General features: G+C 36.2%; 1 protein-coding gene across 1 annotated transcript in view; it reads right to left on the bottom strand.

The window, feature by feature from the left end:
• Positions 1-15,789, bottom strand: part of LOC132549598 (uncharacterized) — a 151,066-nt gene that overhangs the window by 48,441 nt on the left and 86,836 nt on the right. The window contains exons 7-9 of the mRNA XM_060213539.1: positions 13,162-13,746; positions 11,986-13,083; positions 11,537-11,608 (exon numbers count right to left, since the gene is read on the bottom strand). Of these exons, the coding sequence (XP_060069522.1) occupies positions 11,537-11,608; positions 11,986-13,083; positions 13,162-13,746 (1,755 nt within the window). The remainder of the gene's footprint in view (positions 1-11,536; positions 11,609-11,985; positions 13,084-13,161; positions 13,747-15,789) is intronic.

The raw sequence follows: 15,789 nt of genomic DNA, 5'->3' as shown, positions 1-15,789 counted from the left end.
AATCAATTATCTTTAAATATATGATATACAATTTTCATACAGCATTTCTAATACCTGATTTTCTTATAAATATAAATTTGACATATTTTTCAAAATTCATTCAAAATTTTCAATTTTAAGAAATCATACATTTGTTACGACACTATGAAAACAAAAAACAAATGAAAATGTATCTAAATTTCTCAACCAATGAAAATGAAAATTACCAAATTATACAAGATTTGAGAAAAATACTTAAAAAGTCTGACTTTTATTCTTATACTTTTACAGTGGAATTTCAAATTTTCATATTGACACGAGAAAACCTGCATATATTTTTCATAATTAGTTTTACATTAATTGACAGGGACAATGCACTACATATCTGAACTTGATTAAGATTGAATTGAATTAAATTTTCAAAAACTTTAAATTTGAATTTAAAAATACATAAATCTATATGTCTATACAGGATTAAATTGATTCATCAGTGTTTAGATATTTGCTTATATAATACCGGTTTCACAAAACTTTCCCTAAACTACCAACTCCTCTTCTACTGATAGATGTTTAAATCCATTAGGAATCGTTCAAAGTCCTTTTGAGTCAAAGAATTCCACCTGTCTTAGACGTTACCAGACATCTCTATGTATGTAAGGCTCCGCTCAGCTGTTCTCTCGTTTAGAAAGTAAACATTACACACCTACACAATGTTTTCAGCTAATTACAGTCTCTATTGGAAAGGTCAAAGGTCAGGCCTGGTAATTAAGGGTCAGTTGTATCTGTTGAGGTCAAGGATAAGGGATTCCCTAACAGGTAATCTAATATCTCACTTTAACAGTCTCTATGGTAACGAAATATCTGGGGGATTCTCGACACAAAATCAAATTCCTTGTAATGATAACAATTAATGCAAACACAAGTACGATTTAACATACTAAAACTGAATAGCTCGCACCGAAGCTTGGTTGTCAAACTATCCAGGTTTAAACCAGTGTTGTTAGAAATCTAGATTTTTTGAGTTCAATCAAAACTAGACATCTGATTTTACAAAACAAATCAAAGTTATGTTTTAAAACAAAATAATTCCAGATATTTATCCCTTGTGTACCAAACGATTTCCAAATATCTAAGTTATGTCTTGTGTTCAAACCATTTCCAGACATCCAAGTTATCACATGTGTCCAAACCATTTCCAGATATCCAAGTTATCACATGTGTCCAAACCATTTCCAGACATCCAAGTTATCACATGTGTCCAAACCATTTCCAGACATCCAAGTTATCACATGTGTCCAAACCATTTCCAGACATCCAAGTTATCACATGTGTCCAAACCATTTCCAGACATCCAAGTTATCACATGTGTCCAAACCATTTCCAGATATCCAAGTTATCACATGTGTCCAAACCATTTCCAGATATCTAAGTTATCTTACTTTTAACACCAAAACAACTGCTTTAATTTCTGAAGTTTGTTACTCTTAGAGAATTGATGTTGTTGAAGACGATATAAACAGGATATCACTTCTTCCTAACAAAGGACAGCGTTCAAAAAAATATAAATATTTTTTGACAGTCATAACTTGTTTTATCATATCCTTGCTTTCATATTCAGTGAAAACATGTAATTGTATCCTTGTAATATTTTTTGCATTTTTTGTGTATGATATAACAGATTTCATTGTGATGCAACTATGGAAACCTCAAAATAGAGCCAAACTGACTTCAAATTTGAAGAGGAAAATTCTCTTTTTATAATATTTGCTTGAAAAATCCATCATATCTAAAATCATTTCAAATTGATACATGACTTATGGAATTCTCTGCAATTTTCCAATTCAACTTGCCAAATTCTCACAAAAAATTAATCACACTTAGCCGTATCTTACAAATCCCATGGAAACTCAATTGTCAGATTCTATATACACTTATATATAAGATATCCATAACATTATTTATTAAATAAGTACAGGCTTTGCAGATGTGTATCAAAGACTTTCACATCATCTCTAAATACTTTCGGAGAAAAAAAAGGAAAACTATTCATGTCAAAGAGCAAAAAGTCGTCCAACCATACACACACACCTGCTATAGAGATACAATGGTGTTTTTTTCCATGCACATACAAACAGAATTCCTCATTTCTCACATAACTACCTGACAGGGTGTGTATAGTGTGTTAAGGGAGAGTAGAGACCTGCCATATGTTAGATATGGCAGATCCTAGAGAAATGTCATGACCAGTCATTCTTCCATTTCCTATCATTTCCTCCTCACTTTCAGAATGTTTATTCTTCCGTTTTTTTTCTATCTATCAATGGCTCCCTCTCATAATCTAAAAGCTTCCTTTCTCTCATTTCTCAATTCTATAAGTTCATTTTTTCTTTATATCATTCCTCATTTTTCCTTTCTCTTTCCCTTTTTTCAATATCTCTCCTATAGTATATTATTCCATCATTCAGTCCTCTTCCTCACTCATTCTCCTTTCTCTCCATTCTATTGATATAACCATTTGTCACAATCTGTTAAATCTTATTCCTACACTAACTTGACATTTATGCTCAATAAACTTCTTCCCAATTTTCTCCCATTCTGAAACTCCACTCAACCACCATCACCTCCTACACTACCACCAGTAACATCTCCCCCTACCATCACCTACTTCCTCCCCAGCATCACCTACCTCCCCACCACCATCACCTCCTACACTACCACCACCAGTAACATCTCCCCCTACCATCACCTACCTCCTCCCCAGCATCACCTACCTCCCCACCACCATCACCTCTCTTCCACCATCTCCTTCACCACACCACTAGACTTCCCCACCACCACCAGTAACATCTCCCCCTACCATCACCTACCTCCTCCCCAGCATCACCTACCTCCCCACCACCATCACCTCCTACACTACCACCACCAGTAACATCTCCCCCTACCATCACCTACCTCCTCCCCAGCATCACCTACCTCCCCACCACCATCACCTCTCTTCCACCATCTCCTTCACCACACCACTAGACTTCCCCACCACCACCAGTAACATCTCCCCCTACCATCACCTACCTCCTCCCCAGCATCACCTACCTCCCCACCACCATCACCTCTCTCCCACCATCTCCTTCACCACACCACTAGACTTCCCCACCACCACCAGTAACATCTCCCCCTACCATCACCTACCTCCTCCCCAGCATCACCTACCTCCCCACTCCCACCATCACCTACCTCCCACCCACCATCACCTACCTCCTCCCCTGCATCACCTACCTCCCCACCACCATCACCTCTCTTCCACCATCTCCTTCACCACACCACTAGACTTCCCCACCACCACCAGTAACATCTCCCCCTACCATCACCTACCTCCTCCCCAGCATCACCTACCTCCCCACCACCATCACCTCTCTTCCACCATCTCCTTCACCACACCACTAGACTTCCCCACCACCACCAGTAACATCTCCCCCTACCATCACCTACCTCCTCCCCAGCATCACCTACCTCCCCACCACCATCACCTCTCTTCCACCATCTCCTTCACCACACCACTAGACTTCCCCACCACCACCTGTAACATCTCCCCCCCCCCCTCCCAAAATCACCTACCTCCTCCCCAGCATCACCTACCTCCCCACCACCATCACCTCTCTTCCACCAACTCCTTCACCACACCACTAGACTTCCCCACCACCACCAGTAACATCTCCCCCTACCATCACCTACCTCCTCCCCAGCATCACCTACCTCCCCACCACCATCACCTCTCTTCCACCATCTCCTTCACCACACCACTAGACTTCCCCACCACCACCAGTAACATCTTCCCCCCCCCCTCCCACCATCACCTACCTCCCACCCACCATCACCTATCTCCCCACCGCCATCACCTCTCTTCCACCATCTCCTTACCACACCACTAGACTTCCCCACCACCACCTGTAACATCTCCCCCCCCCTCCCACCATCACCTACCTCCCACCCACTATCACCTATCTCCCCACCGCCATCACCTCTCTTCCACCATCTCCTTACCCACACCACTAGACTTCCCCACCACCACCACCAGTAACATCTCCCCCTACCATCACCAATCTCCCCACCACCATCACCTCTGACAACCTCTATATAAGCCTGGTATTTCTGTGTTAAATGTTTATCCAGCTTCCCTATACAAATGAACACGTAGCACACTGATCAGGCCATCTTGCTGATCACTTAAAGTGTTTCTTACACCATATCAATCCAAGTCCATACAAAGAGATATATTACTATCAGGGTAAAATGACCAGACCTAATTAACAGTCCAGTAATAACCCTACCCTATATGTATGTACACAAGTTACTGACTATATCATAGTTAACAGGAACAGATGTAGGATTTTAGGTTAGGGGGGATGCATATTGTAACTGAAAATATAACCTCTGGTGTATTGTGGGATTAATCCTGAAGAAATTAAATTAGATATAAGGTATAATAATATGACAAATGCTAATAAATAATGTCCTTAGCTGGGTGTTCCTTTTGTTGCTTCAAGTGCTATATTCAGCAGACCTATATATAGTGTGATGATCAAATTTTAGTTTTTTATTCTTTCAAATAATGATCTTTGATTAAAAAAATTTTATAGAGGGAGTGTGCTGGATCAGGGGTGGGCTTATTACAGGACCCCGAGAGAAAAGACATAGATTTCTTGTCATATTCCAGGGATGGGCTTATTACAGGATCCCAGAGATACAAGACATATCTTTTTACTCAAAGTCAATGGGTGGGTTAATGACAGGACCCCAGAGAGACAAGACATATCATTTTAATCAAAGTCAGGGGGTCGGCTTGTTACAGGGCAATTGAAAAGTTGTTGTTACCATGGTAATACTGCTATATATGTGGTTTCGTTTAAACAGTCAACGTTTATTACCAGATAAATACGGTGCTATTTACTTTGTCACAGTTAATGGGCTTATCAGAAAACAAAGAAATAACACACTGAGGTATTCTCACAGAACACCAATAATTACGCATACATAGGCTTATTACTGGACAGGAAGGCTTGTTGTCAGGTAAAAAACAGTAACAGGTACTACTTATAACCTGAGGAATTGTAACATAGAAATAAAACAAGCCCAAGGCAATTTATTCATCAAAAATGTTATACTTTCATAATTCTTTCCTAAATTAAGTATTCATTGAAGTTTCAAGGTTTTCAGCATAAAAGTTCTGCCTCGCTTTCTCCATCCTTAATTTGTACAGTAAACAGCTACCACTTGGTATATGAAAATAAAATAACATCATAAGTTGTTCGGATAATCAGTTACTCACCGTAAATAAAGAACATGAGGAACCTAAATCATTTGCTCAAAGGAATTAGCTAACAGCCAGTATATTGTACATAATTACATAATAATCTTGGTATGTTGTAAAATCATTTTGTTTGATCAGGAAATATCCACCATCTAACATATAATTCTCATCAATAAGAAAAAACATTATTGAAACAATCCTATACACACAGATAAAAGCTACATGCTTGATAGTGCAAACATGATGTTCACCAGCATAGTAGCCGAATGGAAGAAATTACATGTACCAGTACTAGAATGAATCAATTTGTTATCTAAGAATTTGTTCGCTTCTAACATCTGGCAAAACTTTGTAGAAAAATAACATCTCAAAGATAGCCATGACATAAGGATTCTGCTCCTTGACAAGTGTCCATCCTGAAATGTGGCCTCTCCCATATCCTGTATGTATATATGCATGTAATATCTTCTTCAGCTTGAGAGCTATATATCAACAATTAGTCTACAGCAGTGTGGTCTATAGTATTGTAAATGCCACTATAAACACCCCTGTGTGATACATTGTACTTGCCACTATAAACATCCCTGTACAAGGGCCGTCAGAGACCAGTTATACTCCCTGATTGGGATAAAATTTAAGTATGAAAAATAACAAAGAGCATAGTGAGAATTAAGATCCTTGTGCACCGGCCTCCTACTCATTGAGATCTATCTACCTATGAAGTTTCATGTTGATACCTGTTACAGTTTAGGGTATGCTCTGGACAAAATTTAAGTATGAAAAACAACAAAGGGCAATAACTAATAAATCAAGCAAAAGAGAGCGTCAGTTCTTGTGCACTGCACTTCTCCTTGCTGTGATCTATCTACCTATAAAGTTTCCCTGTACCTCTTGTAGCTATTGTGTTATGCTCCAGAGAAAATTACGATGGACAGACAGACAGCAGGACTGACAGATGGACAATGCAGCAACTATATGCCTTGTACTCATCACTATAAATATCCCTGTATAATACATTGTACTCATCACTATAAATATCCCTGTATAATACATTGTACTCATCACTATAAAAACCCCTGTATATTACATTGTACTTATCACTATAAATATCCCGGTATAATACATTGTACTCATCACTTTAAACACCCTGTATAATACATTGTACTCATCACTATAAATATCCCTGTATAATACATTGTACTCACCACTATAAATATCCCTGTATAATACATTGTCTCATCACTATAAATATCCCTGTATAATACATTGTACTCATCACTATAAATATCCCGGTATAATACATTGTTCTCATCACTTTAAACACCCTGTATAATACATTGTACTCATCACTATAAATATCCCTGTATAATACATTGTACTCATCACTATAAATATCCCTGTATAATACATTGTACTCATCACTATAAATATCCCTGTATAATACATTGTACTCATCACTATAAATATCCCTGTATAATACATTGTACTCATCACTATAAATATCCCTGTATAATACATTGTACTCATCACTATAAATATCCCTGTATAATACATTGTCTCATCACTATAAATATCCCTGTATAATACATTGTACTCATCACTATAAATATCCCTGTATAATACATTGTCTCATCACTATAAATATCCCTGTATAATACATTGTACTCATCACTATAAATATCCCTGTATAATACATTGTACTCATCACTATAAATATCCATGTATAATACATTGTACTCATCACTATAAATATCCCTGTATAATACATTGTACTCATCACTATAAATATCCCTGTATAATACATTGTACTCATCACTATAAATATCCCTGTATAATACATTGTACACATCACTATAAATATCCCTGTATAATACATTGTACTCATCACTATAAATATCCCTGTATAATACATTGTACTCATCACTATAAATATCCCTGTATAATACATTGTCTCATCACTATAAATATCCCTGTATAACACATTGTCTCATCACTATAAATATCCCTGTATAATACATTGTACTCATCACTATAAATATCCCTGTATAATACATTGTACTCATCACTATAAATATCCATGTATAATACATTGTACTCATCACTATAAATATCCCTGTATAATACATTGTACTCATCACTATAAATATCCCTGTATAATACATTGTACTCATCACTATAAATATCCCTGTATAATACATTGTACTCATCACTATAAATATCCATGTATTATACATTGTACTCATCACTATAAATATCCCTGTATAATACATTGTACTCATCACTATAAATATCCATGTATAATACATTGTACTCATCACTATAAATATCCCTGTATAACACATTGTCTCATCACTATAAATATCCCTGTATAACACATTGTACTCATCACTATAAATATCCCTGTATAATACATTGTACTCATCACTATAAATATCCCTGTATAATACATTGTACTCAGCACTATAAATATCCATGTATAATACATTGTACTCATCACTATAAATATCCCTGTATAATACATTGTACTCATCACTATAAATATCCCTGTATAATACATTGTACTCATCACTATAAATATCCCTGTATAATACATTGTACTCATCACTATAAATATCCCTGTATAATACATTGTCTCATCACTATAAATATCCCTGTATAATACATTGTACTCATCACTATAAATATCCCTGTATAATACATTGTACTCATCACTATAAATATCCCTGTATAATACATTGTACTACTGTCACTATAAATATCCCTGTATAATACATTCAAGCTTATGTTAAAATCTCCTTCCTACAAATCAGATATATATGCCAATTAGCACATGGCTGCTGATATACATAGTGCTGTACAATAAAATTATGAACCAATGTTATATTCCCAATAACACATAACTTTTAGTAATAAGTAATATATTGGTTAATCCCTGGGTTTATTGTGTGAAAAACATGGTTCTGTATTCAATAAGTAGAGGTAGAATTGCTCTAATAACCTATCCTCATGACTTTGAGTAATATTTTGGCCAATGTCTGGCTTATTGTATAAGAAATATACAAAAAGTAACAAAAATAAAATATGTTTGGAATATTCTGAATGTTGTCTTTTGCTGAGCATGATAAAAATGAAGTTTTCTAAATTTTTATCTCATATTTCTAAGTATATAAAAAAAAAATTTGGCTTATCCTACAACACTTCAAATTTATTTCCAATATAGCAGTGCCAAACTTTTCAAATACATATAATGTTTTTTTTATTTTGTAAACCTTCACTTTATAGCACTCAGTTCTACAGACCATCACTAAAATTACAGGCATATTTGAAACATTTTTCAATCTGTATAAAAAGCCCACTTCCCTAATGAGGCCAATTTTGTCAAGACCTATAAACAATCTTTACTTAATCCTATATTTGCCATAAAAATATTCCATTTCCTGTCTGAGATTATTCAAAACCTTCCGCACTATCTTCATGGGGATTTAAATATGCAACCTCTAAGGATTGGAATGAACACTGCCACACACACCGCAGATCTATTGAAAATTATACCACATTTGTCCTACAAGGGCCAACACATCCAAATTATACAACAATCAAGGGGTGGGTTTATTATAAGACAATTGGTTGTATTTTTGTTTATGAACACAAATTTATTTACGCAGGTGCCTGCCTTATGAACAATCCTGGGACTGTTCTGCCAGATATATACAGTATCGTTTTGCTACTACAAATTCCTATAATAACTTATGCACTGAACAGAGGTGAATGTTTGTGTACTTTTTGGATTACCTACAATGAATGTTTGATCTGAATTACAACAATTTATACACATATACGTACATGATATATTGTGTCCCACATATATGGTACACTTGGACCCTGATCGTTCAAGAGGAAGAGTGTTATGGCCTACACAACCTTGAGGGAACACCCGAGATGTATGATAAGTTATTGCATCCTAACTATGGTAGTTTTTGTTTTTTCAGAAAGCTGACCAGTCTGCTGTTGTGATTGTGTCAATGGACAAGGCACTTCACAACACTTGCTCTTAATGACCTGTGATGGGCCTCCAATATGTTGTTCAGTGAGGTAACCATAACTAGGTGATCCTGCCTAATAATCCTGACTATTCATGAACAAACACAGCAAACTGTGAAAATTCAACATCAATTATTGTAGTACATATCTACGTTTAAACAGAAAGGGGTTTTTAACTGATCTTCCTCATCAGAGACTAACTGCTCTTAAAAATCTTTTAATGAACTCTTAAGGAAAGATTTTTCTTACATTTTACAATGATCTTTGTATGATATACAGGTGTCTATATAATTGTCAGAAAACTTTTACAAAAGTAAATAATTATACTACAGTGTGGAATAAAACACTAATTGATTTCAAATAAAACAAAGAAAGGTGATGGTATATGTGTTCTTTATACAGTGGGTACAACTATAGCTAGGTGTCCTTTATACAGAGGGCACCACTATAGCTAGGTGTCCTTTATACAGAGGACACCACTATAGCTAGGTGTCCTTTATACAGAGGGCACCACTATAGCTAGGTGTCCTTTATATAGAGGGTACCACTATAGCTAGGTGTCCTTTATATAGAGGGCACCACTATAGCTAGGTGTCCTTTAAACAGAGGGTACCACTCTAGCTAGGTGTCCTTTATACAGTGGGTACCACTATAGCTAGGTGTCCTTTATACAAAGGGTACCACTAAAGGTAGGTGTCCTTTATACAGAGGGTACCACTATAGCTAAGTGTCCTTTATACAGAGGGTACCACTATAGCTAGGTGTCCTTTATACATAGGGCACCACTATAGGTGTGTGTCCTTTATACAGAGGGTACCACTAAAGGTAGGTGTCCTTTATACAGAAGGTACCACTATAGCTAGGTGTCCTTAATATAGGGGATACCACTATAGTAAAGAGTCCTTTATAAAGTGGGTACCACTAAAGGTAGGTGTCCTTTATACAGAGGGTATCACTATAGCTAGGTGTCCTTTATACAGAGGGTACCACTATTACTAGGTGTCCTTTATATAGTGGATACCACTTTAGTAAAGTGTCCTTTATATAGAGGGCATCACTTTAGGTATGTCTCCTTTATACAGAGGGTACCACTATAGGTATGTCTCCTTTATAAAGAGGGTACCACTATAGCTAGGTGTCCTTTATACAGAGGGTACCACTATAGCTAGGTGTCCTTTATATAGTGGATACCACTGTAGTAAAGTGTCCTTTATATAGAGGGCACCACTTTAGGTATGTCTCCTTTATACAGAGGGTACCACTATAGGTATGTCTCCTTTATAAAGAGGGTACCACTATAGCTAGGTGTCCTTTATACAGAGGGTACCACTATAGCTAGGTGTCCTTTATATAGTGGACACCACTATAGTAAAGTGTCCTTTATAAAGAGGGTACCACTATAGCTAGGTGTCCTTTATACAGAGGGTACCACTATTGCTAGGTGTCCTTTATATAGTGGATACCACTTTAGTAAAGTGTCCTTTATATAGAGGGCACCACTTTAGGTATGTCTCCTTTATACAGAGGGTACCACTATAGGTATGTCTCCTTTATACAGAGGGTACCACTATAGGTATGTGTTCTTTATACAGAGGGTACCACTATAGCTAGGTGTCCTTTATATAGTGGACACCACTATAGTAAAGTGTCCTTTATAAAGAGGGTACCACTATAGCTAGGTGTCCTTTATAAAGAGGGTACCACTATAGCTAGGTGTCCTTTATATAGTGGACACCACTATAGTAAAGTGTCCTTTATAAAGAGGGTACCACTATAGCTAGGTGTCCTTTATAAAGAGGGTACCACTATAGCTAGGTGTCCTTTATATAGTGGACACCACTATAGTAAAGTGTCCTTTATAAAGAGGGTACCACTATAGCTAGGTGTCCTTTATAAAGAGGGTACCACTATAGCTAGGTGTCCTTTATAAAGAGGGTTCCACTATCAATGAAGCCACATTGATCCAAAGATCATGTAACAGTTTGAAATTTATGGAAAAAAAAACGAAGTCATTGCTGATAACAATGGGATTGGGGAGCATAAAAATACAAAGTTTTTCATGATCCTCCATGGGTATAGACCTTGTTTTTTTTGTCAGTCTTCAAAACTGACAGAGTTATCTCCCTTCCTCTTATTAACCTCTTACAACAATAAAATATCCTGATTCTTCAAACAAATCATGAATCTAAAGATTTAATAAAAAAATCTTACCTTTTTGTATTGGGCATTCACATTATCTGGGTCATCAGCATTCAGAGATCTTTGTTTCATCACGTTTTTTTCCTAGAAATTAATTATCAGATACTTTAGACAATCAGTGTACATATAAACAATACTGTGTATGTTATTAATTTGAAGGGGTCCCTTTTGTTTAAATTTTGAGGAGGGAATTTAAATAAACCAAAATTTCAAAAAATTGATTCCTTGAATACAAAAATATATAAATTTTTAAGCGTTTTTATGACTTCAATGGAAAATACATACCCTATATATATCAACGTTGAATATCTACATTCTTTCAACGACTTTCCTAAAAAATGGCCCCACCATCAAAATGACATACGTATACATTTTCTGAGCTGCTCAATGATAGATCAGATTAGTTACCAGAGATCTTGGAGACTAATCAGTGATACTCTTTTTCGTGAATTTATACTCGCCTCTAAATGGAGTAATCCTCCAATTTTCTGGCACCAGGCTTTATATTCATGTCCGAGAACAGACATTTTCCTGAGAAAGTCACGCATCTCATGCACAATGAGGCTACTGCAGTCAAGGTCATTGCTACATACTCGTATCCAAGTCTCTACTACCCGTAATACCCCTCGGTGGGCCCCTGGAATTTCCGAATGTGGAAGGTTGGTTGTAATAGATGATTGTGACATACATGACGGTGACCATGGTGATGCAGTAGAAGCGGTGGTAACTGTTGGTGATGCAGCAGATGTTGGTGAAGGAATGAGAAAATTAGATGTAGTTGGTACAACCTGATTTGCTGATGACTTTTCATTTATCAAAACATGATTTGCCGTGAGTTTCAAATGTTCAAAGGGATAAGGAAAATCAAATGCTTGTGGGCTCTGACTTGAACTAGAAATGGGTGATGCGGGAGCTTCAAAGCGCACAGTGATATTGGCAATATTTTCCTCGACATCATCAATGGACGACTGAGTAGGAAGTGTCAAGGTTAAAGCTCCCACACACTGGTGCGGTGGCTGGGTAAAGTCAGTGGTTGTTATGGTAACCTTTGACGGTGATTTAGGCAAATTACTTAAAGCTTGATCGGAACCAAAATCTTCGCCTTTCCCTCGTCTTTGCACAAAATGAAGATGGTCTGAACCATATGTAGACATTTCTGGAGTAGTAGAATCATTGTTACTCATTCTTGATGCTAAATTTTCTGGCACAGAACTACATCTTGAGAACATAGGAGATACGTCTGTTGCTGGTGTGTCCATTACAAACGTTGGAAGGTTTATAAGCTCTCTTTGAAAAGCCAGAATGTCAATATCATTTTCTGATGATGTTACTGAAGATTTTGAATCAGCTTTGTCCAAACTTCCAGTGTTGATATCCTGGCTATCCTTTGAAGACACATTGCTTTGCGATTTTGACAACCGCTTTTTACTTGGCCAATGAAACAGTCTTGATTTGGACGCAGATGATTTCACATCTCCAGAGGAGTCAGAACTACTCACTGTATTATTAATCTGGTGGCTGTCTGTTGTCTGCTGATTTTGTTGTTGTTGTTGTTGCTGCTGCTGTTGTTGTTGTTGCTGTTGTTGTTGTTGTTGTTGTTGCTGTTGAGGTTGTTGTTGTTGTTGTTGCTTGGAGACATTTGAATCAAAAGGGTTAGCCAGACTTGTCCCAATGGCACGAAGTGCTCGCTGAGTTGTGCCATTTTTGGTTTGAATGCCATTTTGTTTGACAAATTCTCGCTCCACAGGACTATTTAATATTGCTGGAGAATCTAGTTCCTCGGATGAAGATTTTGTAATGACCGGGTGATGAGATCGCCTTCTGCGATTCACTTCCCGTTTAATATCGTGAAATTTGGCTCCTTCTGAATTGCTACGAGGTGGACACATATCGGACTGTTCTAGATTTTCTGGAGGTGGTGGTTTTAATTTTGTCTCTGCAAATAATGACTTTCTCCGTATCATATTTCCAAAAACCTTATGAGCAAGAAGACGTAAAATTATAACCGGATGTACAAGCATCGGAAGACCCATAAGTAAAAGTTCTCTGAACGGTTTACTATCTGTCTCTGCGAGGAATTGTAAGGAACAGGTCGGAGATGTGAATGGCGTCAGCATTGTACTACATTGATTATCCATCAGACCACAAATACTTTGTATGGAGGAGGAGAGAGTGAGATCATAGATTTCTCCATCCCCCTCATTTTCATCGTTCATTGCTTCCTGAAACAGAAATAGACAATAGCTACAATTATGATAACAAATGCATACATCACATCAGGCCAAATTTTAGAGAAAACAGCGTTCTATATAAATTTTGTTTTGTTTTTTTGACAGCTGAACTAAACATCACATACGTCAGCAAATTCTTGATTCAAGAACTAAAAACAAATGAAAAGAAATCAAAATATGACCAAGAGAAAGATTTCTACAGACACCCTTGAAAATTTTCAAGATAAAATATGGCCACGTGTTCAGGAAGGATAAAACTTTCTATCCAATGGATGACATTCACATGTGATATGGAATAACATTCTCAAATTAGGACAAGATTCATTATAACAATTTATATATACCAACCAGGGAAAGGAAAACTGAAGCAGAGATACAAGTATTAATAATCAGGTAATTAACCTTCTTCAGATATTTACACAATACCTTCAAAATAATTTGTGCCAGGGTCTTTTTTTGCTTCTGGTTATTATTTTTTGTTTTTTGTTTTCCTGTTTGTTTATGTTTTCTCTTTGATTTTTTCTCTTTCACTTTCTCGTTTTACATTTTAATAGATTTTAAAACAATTTTGACCTTCAATCATTAATTCTGAGATATAACCGGAGAATTCCATACAAACAGAGTGACCTGAATGATGTAAGTATAACTACTGATAACCTTCTCACCATTATACAATTATCTTTAAATGTTGAATTCAATCAGAACAGATTTCATAATCTGATACACTTGATAAGCCCAGGATTTAAATTAAACAAAAATCTTCAAAAAAAAATTAATTCTCTATTTCCATACTTTAAGCAGATCAGTATTGAAATGTATATAAAGTGAAAATTAGTACAAACAACACAATGTTACACAGGTATATGTAGTACATTCACAATTCAGCAAAATAAATTATGCCAAAAAGATTTTTTAAAAAAAACATTCATACTGAAAATGATGTGACTAACCTGTCACAATTATATGATAAAATCGATTTCAAGATAAAAATACCAATAAAAAAATTGGGAAAAAAAAACAAATAAAGAAAGTTCTAACTTTGTCTTGAAAACAAACAAAAACAAGTTTGTGAACAAGAGTTATCTTTCTTGTTCTATATAAGATTGAGGAGAACAATACTTTCAAGTAACTAACTTATTGCTGAACATTTCATAAAACCTTAGATTTAAATTTAATTCAAGTCAAATATAGGAATATGTTAGAAATCACTAATCAACACTGAAATGAATGAATAACATCAAAAACTAATAGTGAATCAAGATTTCAGAGAACTTCATGACTAATCAAGATAAATGGATTGATAGTTGTTTGTCAAACCAAGACTTTGAGAGATTTTGCCTGATGTAGCTGACCAGGCCGCAGCAACAATATGTATGAGGCTGACCAGTAACTATCAAAGATGTTGCCAATTATAGATATAAGCTTGGCCTCACTGAACCCTAGAGATTTAAGTTTCTGTCATACCATGAAAAATTTAACATTAGCCTTGCTGTTCCATTAAGCTCCTTTACAGATTTGCCAAAGAACAAAAAAAAGGGATGATCAAGATATTTTAAAATGACAGGTTGAAAAACTAAAGCTTCAAAAATGGTTACTTTTTCAAGATTAAGCACTTACTAAGCCCTCAAAAGTACTTACTTTTACTGGTGTACAGATGAACCAAAAATGATCATTTAGCCACCGAGAATTTTTCATATGTATAGTGTGGATATACAGCACTTAAGAGATTTCACTGTAGAAAGTAATTTGGCGTTTACATGTATAAGTTTGACCACCAAGTCGTATAGAGAGTTTACCTGTATAAGTTTGGCCACCAAGTCCTAAAGACAGTTTACCTGTAGAAGTTTGGCCACCAAGTCCTAAAGACAGTTTACCTGTATAAGTTTGGCCACCAAGTCCTAACAAGAGTTTACCTGTATAAGTTTGGCCACCAAGTCCTAACAAGAGTTTACCTGTATAAGTTTGGCCACCAAGTCCTAACGAGAGTTTACCTGTATAAGTTTGGCCACCAAGTCCTAACGAGAGTTTACCTGT

Source organism: Ylistrum balloti, unplaced genomic scaffold (assembly GCF_031769215.1).
Source record: "Ylistrum balloti isolate Yb309-2 unplaced genomic scaffold, AGI_CSIRO_Ybal_v1 Utg370066, whole genome shotgun sequence".
In the NCBI taxonomy this organism is placed as follows: Eukaryota; Metazoa; Mollusca; class Bivalvia; order Pectinida; family Pectinidae; genus Ylistrum; species Ylistrum balloti.
Note: the sequence above shows the minus strand (reverse complement) of the source record. Positions and strands in the feature narration are given on the sequence as shown.